Here is a 9,162-nt window from a genome sequence, read left to right as displayed (position 1 = left end):
CTAGTGTACAAATATGTTTTTAAATCATGTCATGTTTTCCTTGGTATTATAATGTGGGATTGGATGCTTCTTTGATTTGCTAAGAGGAAATAATGTATTACCAATAATTGGTTTCTGTAGAAGAAAAAGGTTTACATTTGAAATCTTTATTAGAGCATGAAAAGATTAAATCAGTTGATGAAGACTTTTAGTATTTTTCTATGCCAGCAACCACTTCCATGAAGGGAAAAACTTGAAGTGCTACTTGACTTACTATTTCAAAGGGAGGTAAATTTCTATGTAAAGAATTTGGGATTAAAAACTAATATCTTAAACCTCCCAAAAGAGATAACCAAAATCTGAAGGTTGACACAATATTGGCATACTTCGTTTTATTGTGCTTCACTTTATTGTGCTTTGCAGACGATTTGTATTTTAGAAATCGAGAGTGGTAACCCTGCATCAAAGAAGTCTTTGGGTACCATTTTCCCAGCAGCATTTGCTCACTTTGTATCTCTGTATTGCATTTTGGTAAATCTCACAATGTTTCAAATTTGTTCATTATAATTGTATTTGTTATGGTGATCTGTGATCAGTGATCTTTGATGTTACTGTTGTAATTGTTTGGGGGGGTGCCATGAACCATGCCTCTGTAATATGGTGAACTTAATTGATAAATACTGCATGTGACGTAACTGTTCTACCAGTTGGCCCTTACCCCATCTCTCCTTCTCGGGCCTCCCTATTTCCTGCGACACAACAATATTGAAATTAGGCCAATTAATAATCCTACAATGGCCTCTAAGTGCTCAAGTGAAAGGAAGAGTCGCATGTCTCTCACTTTAAATCAAAAGCTAGAAATGATTAAGCTTAGTGAGGAAGGCATGTCGAAAGCGGAGATAGGTCGGAAACTAGGCCTCTTGCGCCAAACTGTTAGCCAGGTTGTAAATGCAAAGGATAAGTTCTTGAAAGAAATTAAAAGTGGTACTCCAGTGAACACGCGAATGATAAGAAAGCGAAACAGCCTTATTGCGGATATGGAGAAAGTTTTAGTGGTCTGGATAGAAGATCAAACCACCCACAACATTCCCTTGAGCCAGAGCCTAATCCAGAGCAAGGCCTTAACTCTCTTCAATTCTATGAAGGCTGAGAGAGGTGAGGAAGCTGCAGAAGAAAAGTTTGAAGCTAGCAGAGGTTGGTTCATGAGGTTTAAGGAAAGAAGCCGTCTCTGTAACATAAAAGTACAAGGTGAAGTAGCAAATACTGATGTAGAAACTGCAGCAAGTTATCCAGAAGATCTATCTAAGATCATTAACGAAGGTGGCTACACTAAACAACAGATTTTCAATGTAGATGAAACAGCCTTATATTGGAAGAAGATGCCATCTAGGACTTTCATAGCTAGAGAAGAGAAGTCAATGCCTGGCTTCAAAGCTTCAAAGGACAGGCTGACTCTCCTGTTAGGGGCTAATGCAGCTGGTGACTTTAAGTTGAAGCCAATGCTCATTTATCATTCTGAAAATCCTAGGGCCCTTAAGAATTATGCTAAATCTACCCTGCCTGTCCTCTATAAATGGAACAACAGAGCCTGCATGACAGCACATCTGTTTACCACATGGTTTACTGAATATTTTAAGCCCACAGTTGAGAACTACTGTTCAGAAAAAAAGATTCCTTTCAAAATATTATTGCTCATTGACAATGCACCTGGTCACCCAAGAGCTCTGATGGAGATGTACAACGAGATTAATGTTGTTTTCATGCCTGCTAACTCAACATCTATTCTCCAGCCCATGGGTCAAGGAGTCATTTCAACTTTTAAGTCTTATTATTTAAGAAATACATTTCGTAAGGCTATAGCTGCCATAGATAGTGATTCCTCTGATGGATCTGGGCAAAGCAAATTGAAAACCTTCTGGAAAGGATTCACCATTCTAGATGCCATTAAGAACATTCGTGATTCATGGGAAGAGGTCAAAATATCAACACTAACAGGAGTTTGGAAGAAGTTGATTCCATCCCTCATGGATGACTTTGAAGGGTTTAAGACTTCAGTGGATGAAGTAACTGCAGATGTGGTAAAAATAGCCAAAGAATTAGAATTAGAAGTGGAGCCTGAAGATGTGACTGAATTGTTGCAATCTCATGATAAAACTGTAATGGATGAGGAATTACTTCCTATGGATGAGCAAAGAAAGTGGTTTCTTGAGATGGAATCTACTCCTGGTGAAGACGATGTTAAGATTGTTGAAATGACAACGAAGGATTTAGAATATTACATAAACTTAGTTGATAAAGCAGCAGCAGGGTTTGAGAGAATTGACTCTAATTTTGAAAGAAGTTCTACTGTGGGTAAAATGCTATCAAACAGCATCGCATGCTACAGAGAAATTGTTCGTGAAAGGAAGAGTCCATCAATGAGGCAAATTTCATTATTGTCTTACTTTAAGAAATTGCCACAGCCACCCCAACCTTCAGCAACCACCACCCTGATCAGTCAGCAACCATCAACATCAAGGCAAGACCCTCCACCAGCAAAAAAATTACGGTTTGCTAAAAGCTCAGATGATGGTTAGCATTTTTTAGCAATAAATATTGTATTTTTAAATTAAGGTATGTATATTGTTTTTTTAGACAATGCTATTGCACACTTTAAATAGACTGCTGTATGGTGTAAACATAATCTTTATATGCACTGGCAAACCACAAAATTCATTTGACTCACTATTGCAACATTTGCTTTATTATAGTGGTCTGGAACTGAACCCACAATATCTCTGGGGTATGCCTGTATTTCTATAGAGGTTACAGTGTTCACAAAGTTTTTATGTCCTTTTATGAAAATGTACCTACTTTTCATTTTTATTTTTAACTTAATTCTATTGCCTGTATTTATTTTTTTTCTTTTTAAAACTTTTGTATAGATGTTCTCTCTTACATGATTGTGACCTAATGGTTCTTCAGGTGATCAAGTCTTTTACAGTATATATTTATATCCTAGCCTTCTGTTTTGGGTTACATGTCATAAATTTTGGTATCCTTGGGTCTGTGAGAAAATGTTTTACACTGAAAGATCATTTTTTAGGTGTAATTGTTCAAATTTGTTTTCCAGTTTGGTATTCTAGAGAACATATTTTTAAGGAAAGAAGAGTTATGGTTTTGTAAGAAATTTTAAGTATTTTGTTAGAAAGCCTAAAATCATGTACAATTTTATCTCTGGTCAGAGGCGTAATAGTTTTCTTTTTCTTTTTTTTTTTTTTTTTAATTAAGTCTCCATATTGGCAAGGCTGAACTCTGTACATTATAAATTTGCTTAAAGATATTCTTTGAATTATTCAGAATAAAGCGTACTTAAAATTAATTATAATAAGTAAGATAGAATTTATCTAATAGCTTTCAAATAGCCTTTCATGACTTGGAAAATTTCATTGACATCTAGATTTTATTAAGAAAGTCTTGAGCTCTTCTTCAGTAACACATTACAGAGAGCAAGGACATTCCTAGGTGTAAGTTGGAAAGTGCACATTGAGTACATTTGTGCATTTGAGAAGGCAGTCTTTCTTATGCTGTCATGATCAAAGAGTAGAAATGATAAATACAAATTATGTTTTGAGATTGCTTGTAGCCTGGCAAGATGCCATTACATGCAAAGCTATGAACTTTGCTTCTGTTGAGAAGCAGCATAAATGTAATCAACTTACAGTGAGCTCTTTGAGGCAGGCCAAGGAGACAGAATCCTCCTGAAGTATGAGACTGATCTGTAATGTTGTCTTTATGGTCAGTATTGCTGAGGGTTTGCTAAGTGAACCTTTTATTTTCACATGAAAGCATTTATTTAAATACATTTTCTTTTGCTAGGTGTTCCTTAGTTTTCAGCCATTAAATGTTGTGAAGCCTTGACTAGAACTTGTTCATAACAGATAGTATATTATTTATGCCTCTGGTTTGTGTGCTTAGTTGTTGCCTATAGTTATCTGGTTATGGTGCAAATGCATATTTTCTGTATCATTTACAGAAGTGCTTTGAACATCAATACTTTTTAAATGTTAATTTATTTTGAGAGAGAGAGAGAGTGCACACATGTGCGTGAGAGCTGGGGAGGGAGAGAATGGGAGAGAGAGAACCCCAAGTAGACTCCACACTGACAGCACAGAGCCTGACACTGGTCTTGATCCCACGAAGTGTGAGATTACGACTTGAGCCAAAATCAAGAGTTGGAGGCTTCGCTGATTGAGCCACCCAGGTGCTCCTCAGTATTGTCTTGTTTTAAATGATAGAAGTTTGTTGTATTTAGAATAGGTCAGTGAATGTAATTCAGTCTTTTAAATTAGGAGTACTGTATAAGGCAATTGTGTGTCATCTGTATGTCATACACACAAATGTATTTCTTATGCTTCCCATGGATATAAGTAAGTCTCTGTCAGACCTGTTTATAAAAAGGAAATTGTTTCATTATGATCCTCTATCTCACATATCATAAATAAAATGTATACCAAATATAGGTCTGTTTTGAGGAGAGGAAAAATGTTTCAAGCAGTTTTTGCTTCTATTTTAAAATAGACTTTTCTACCACTTTTAAAGAGGAAATATCATCTGCTTTTAAATATTGAAAAGAAATCTAGAGCCTTCCTAGCAAGCTGAAAAAGATGAGTAAAACAAAGATACTAGAACATATGATAAAACTCTATTTGAGTTTAATATTTTTTAAATGTTTTGGTAACTTTGTGCTTTATTTTGTTTTAATGTTCATTTATTTTGAGAGAGAGAGTGTGCGAGTACACACACATACACGTGGGCTGGGGGTTGGGGAAGTGCAGAGAGAGAGGGAGAGACTGAATCCTAAGCAGGCTCACAAATCGTGAGATCACGACCTGAGCGGAAATCAAGAGCCATTTAACTGAGCCACCTAGGTGCCCCTAACTTTGTGCTTTTTTTTTTTTTTTTAAATTTTGTGCTTTAATATAGGTGTATGAGGGGCACCTGGGTGGCTCAGTCGGTCAAGCATCTGACTCTTGGTTTTAGTTCTGGTCATGATCTCCCAATTCAGGAGACTGAACCCTGCATGGAACCTGCTTGGGATTCTGTCTCTCCCTCTCTCTTTGCTTCTCTTTTTCTCTCTCTCTCGAAATAAATAAACTTGAAAAAATAATAATATAAGTTTGTGATTACATATAATTTGAATTGGAAACCCAGTAAGTATTTAGATTTTTGGAAAATTGAAGAAATATTTTTCTTAGTTTCTTTTGGGCAAAATGTAGACCATTATACTAACTCAAAGATTTCAGGGAAAATGTAATATAGTATTTAAAATTCTTATTGCAGGGCATCTGGGTGGCTCACTTGGTTGAGCTTCCGACTTTGGCTCAGGTCAGGTCATGATCTCACTGTTGGTGGGTTTGAGCTCCACATTGAACTCGCTGTTGTCAATGCAGAGCCTGCTTCAGATGCTCTGTCCCCCTCTCTTTCTGCCCCTCCCCTGCTCATGCTCCTTCTCTCAAAAATAAACATTAAAAAAAATAAAAATAAAATTGTTATTGCAGTTTTACTTTTACATCCCTTCTTCCCTTTTGAACCTGATTGAAATGTATGGGTATAGAACTTGGAAATTTCTTTGCCTGTGACATAGGGAACCTACTTTAATTCTAACGAATAATTTTAGTGATGGTGGGGAAAATTTCTGAATTTGTCAATGTGATTATCAGTAACTCAAATGGTTCAAATGTATAAAGTTCCCTCAAAAGTAATTTCTCCAAATATTCCAAATGTAGCAAGTTTAAGAATCCCGTCTTAAATATTAACACCTTTATAAGCAAAACCACAATACATTTAAAAATAATAGAAATATAGCACAATGGATCGATCCTCCTTGAACACCACAAGGATTAAGGGCTTTGACTCCCGCCCCCTGCCCCAAATGTAACTACTAATAGCCTACTGTGGACTGGAAGCCTACTGATAACAAACAGGCAATTAACACATTTTGTATGCTATATGAATTATATACTGTATTCTAACAATGGAGAAAAGAATGTTATTAAAATCATAAAGACAAAATACATTTATAGTATTGTACTGTCAAAAGAATCTGCATGTAAGAGGGCCCATGTGGTTTAAATCCATGTTCAAAAGTCAACTGTATTTGGTTTGCTAGGTGACTCTAAGTAATTAATTTTTGTACCCAAAGGATCCTGAACATTTAGTCACTCTGTAGTTACAAATTTAAAGAACATTTTAAAGTTTTATGTTCTTAAAATCCATATACTGACATTTCAAGGTAACAAACTTATGGTTTGTTTCCATTGACACACTTTTAAAAATAACTTATAGCTAAACTTTTCCATTTCAAGTGATGGTTTGACCTACTTATTTTGTATCCATATTTATAATGTAGCCTTTATTATTTCTAGGTATTGATAGAATTTAATAAAAATAATACATTTACTATTTCCACCTATTAATACCTTTATTTGAGGCTATTTTTTTTTTAAGGTTTATTTTTGAGAGAGAGAACGAGAGGCAGAGGGGCAGAGAGAGAAGGAGACACAGAATCTGAAGCAGGCTCCAGGCTCTGAGCTGTCAGCACAGAGCCCGAAATGGGGCTCGAACTCACAGAGTGCAAGATCATGACCTGAGCTGAAGTCAGAGGCTTAACTGACTGAGCCACCCAGGTGCCCCGAGGCTATTTGTTTTAAAAGATCTACTACTTATTGTCAAATTTTGGGTTAAAGGTTCTGTTGGCAAGACACAAAATTAAACATTTTGGAATATAAGTTAGTTTAAGGTCTGTGGAGATTTGTGGTGCCAGTCACTTGAGGAAATGAAAAACTAAAGATCATATAATTGGCATTACAGTGGATAAATTGGCAGTGAAAATTCAATAGAACATCCTAGTATTTTAAATCAAGAGAATGTGTTGAGTCACTCTTAGATTAAACTACTGAACATTCTAACCATGACAGCATTGAGATTATTTGGACACAGTCTGACTCCTACCCCCCATGTTCACTATCACCTCTCTGGCTTCATTGCTGACTGCTTTCTTCCTCTCTCTGCTTCAGCCACACTGGCCTCTGCTTTTCCTTAAAAATGCATAATCAAGACCTCACTGCATTACCAGCTTTTCCCTCTCTACCTCTAACACTTTTCCCCCAGAAACATCAGATCTGAGCTCAAGTGTTAACTCTTAGTAAAGCCTTATCTGGCCACCTTATTCAAAATTGCCCCATCCCTACTACTTGTATCTTCCTTTCTGGTTTGTTTACTGCATGCCCTAATTATCACCAACATTCTATATATATTTTACTTATTTGCTTTGTTGTTTTTTCCATCAAAACTTGGGCTCCGAAAGAAGGCAGAGACTTTTACTATGTTGTGTATGTATACCAGTGTGTATCCCATTGCAGATTTTCAAAAATTGCTTGTTAGAAGGAGGGAGGGAGGAAGGAAGGGGAAAAAATGATACATGTTGTGGCAGTTTAATACTAGCCACTGCAGATTACAATTAAAGCTATGGCAGATGGTCCACAATGTACATCGATGGCCATATCTGTTAGTGCATGGAGGTGATAGTTTGGAATGATAGGTCTGAAACAGGATCCACATAGCACTCGAAGCAGCAGCAAATAGTGCCTTTTTCCTAAGGTAAAGTCTTCCACCAAAATTATTTAGAAATCAAATAATCACCAACAGTATTCAGTATATGGTATTTTGCATTCACTCATGATATGAAAGAACAATGTTTATGTGCCAATAATCAATTTATTGTCTCTCAGCTCTAAACCCACCCTTCATTGCTCCTGCAAAAAGGAAGATGGGCCATTGGAATATTTTTCCATTGACAGCTGGTCTGATGCTGAGTTTTGTCAGTGGAAGGCAACTGTGTTGGAGAGAGCTTTCAGGAGGAAGGGGCATCTCTATCTGGTCCTGGTGGGCTCCCACAGTACAGTACAGTTTTCTGGCAGTACAGCCAGGCTCCCACAGTGCTCCCAGCTTCTCCCACCGCCTGGTCTTCTAGTGCAGGTGGCTTCTCCACTACCTGGCACCTGTAGCACCCAGCACCCAGCAGCTTTCAGAAAATGCCCTGGGGCAGTGTTGTAGTAATGCCTATGGTGAGACAACTCCCCATCAACAGTTTTTCCTGGCACCCTAGAGGGTGGACTTCCATAAGTTCTACCAGTCAACATCACAGCACTTTCTCTGCCCTCCAGTGAGCTATGGCTTCACTCTTTAACGAGATTCAGATTTCAACCCTGAGGATGTTCTCCCTTGAACTCTCATCCTCATGGGTGGTGGCTGTTCTTTGTATCTGTATGTCTGCTGTATCCCTGTATTGTTTAGGGTTCTCTTTCTAAACAATCCCTCTTTACTCCAATCCTATTATATTTAATAAACCTTTATATTAAACTTGTTCAAATTAGTGTGTGGTTTTTCTCACACACCAATTGGATCCAGACTGATCCAGTCTATAGTTTACAATTATTTTAGTAATGGTTCTTGTGGAGTATTTCTTTAACACCACCACCACCAACAAAGTTTATTTTTGAGAGAGGGAGAGAGAGAGAGAGCACAAGGAGGGGAAGGGCAGAGAGAGGAGACAGAATCCCAAGCAGACTCCAGGCTGTCAGCACAGAGCCTGATGTGGGGCTCAAACTCACGAACTGCAAGATCATGACCTGAGCCAAAATCAAGAGTCTGATGCTTAACTGACTGAGCAGCCACCCAGGAGCCTTTCTTGTGGAGTATTTCTAACAGCATGCCAAGCTATGCTACAATCATGCAGATTATGATAGTAATTGATAATGATACTAATGTTGTAGGATTATTTTTCGGAGTTTAATTCTATCAATATAAATGATGCCCAATGTAAGGATGTATACACAATGACCTGATTTTGTTAATGCTTATTATCTACAGGGTGGTGATTCTTCAGTTAAAAAAAAACAAACAAATAGTACAATTTGCTTTTGCTCTTGTTTTTTACCCACTCTTCCACTTGCATATCAGCAAGAGAGGAAATGTGTTCCATTGCTTGTATTCTGAGCTGCCATTTCCCTCTGTCTATTGCTCAGTTCTTCTACTAAATTTGTGAATTTACTTAATAATCACTGTACTTCCTACTGTGCAGCTTCATGAACTCTTAGGGGTACATGAAAACAGATAATGTCTTGCCACTAGAGATATGTT

At 37.2% G+C, this 9,162-nt stretch overlaps 1 protein-coding gene across 1 annotated transcript; it reads left to right on the top strand.

Annotated features, from left to right (window-relative positions):
* Positions 1-767: 767 nt before the first annotated feature.
* LOC125172133 (tigger transposable element-derived protein 1) lies at positions 768-4,992 on the top strand. Its single transcript, XM_047869698.1, has 2 exons — positions 768-3,547; positions 4,982-4,992. The coding sequence occupies exon 1, from the start codon at positions 774-776 to the stop codon at positions 2,553-2,555; it is 1,782 nt and encodes a 593-aa protein (XP_047725654.1). The 5' UTR covers positions 768-773; the 3' UTR covers positions 2,556-3,547; positions 4,982-4,992.
* Positions 4,993-9,162: the final 4,170 nt, after the last annotated feature.

Source organism: Prionailurus viverrinus, chromosome C1 (genome assembly GCF_022837055.1).
Source record: "Prionailurus viverrinus isolate Anna chromosome C1, UM_Priviv_1.0, whole genome shotgun sequence".
NCBI lineage: Eukaryota > Metazoa > Chordata > Mammalia > Carnivora > Felidae > Prionailurus > Prionailurus viverrinus.
The sequence above is the reverse complement of the archived record's forward strand: the minus strand, read 5'-3'. Positions and strand labels throughout refer to the sequence as shown.

What these genes read in the sequence shown, in the direction of transcription:
- LOC125172133 (XM_047869698.1), top strand. Translation starts at nt 774, where the DNA reads ATGGCCTCTAAGTGCTCAAGTGAAAGGAAGAGTCGCATGTCTCTCACT.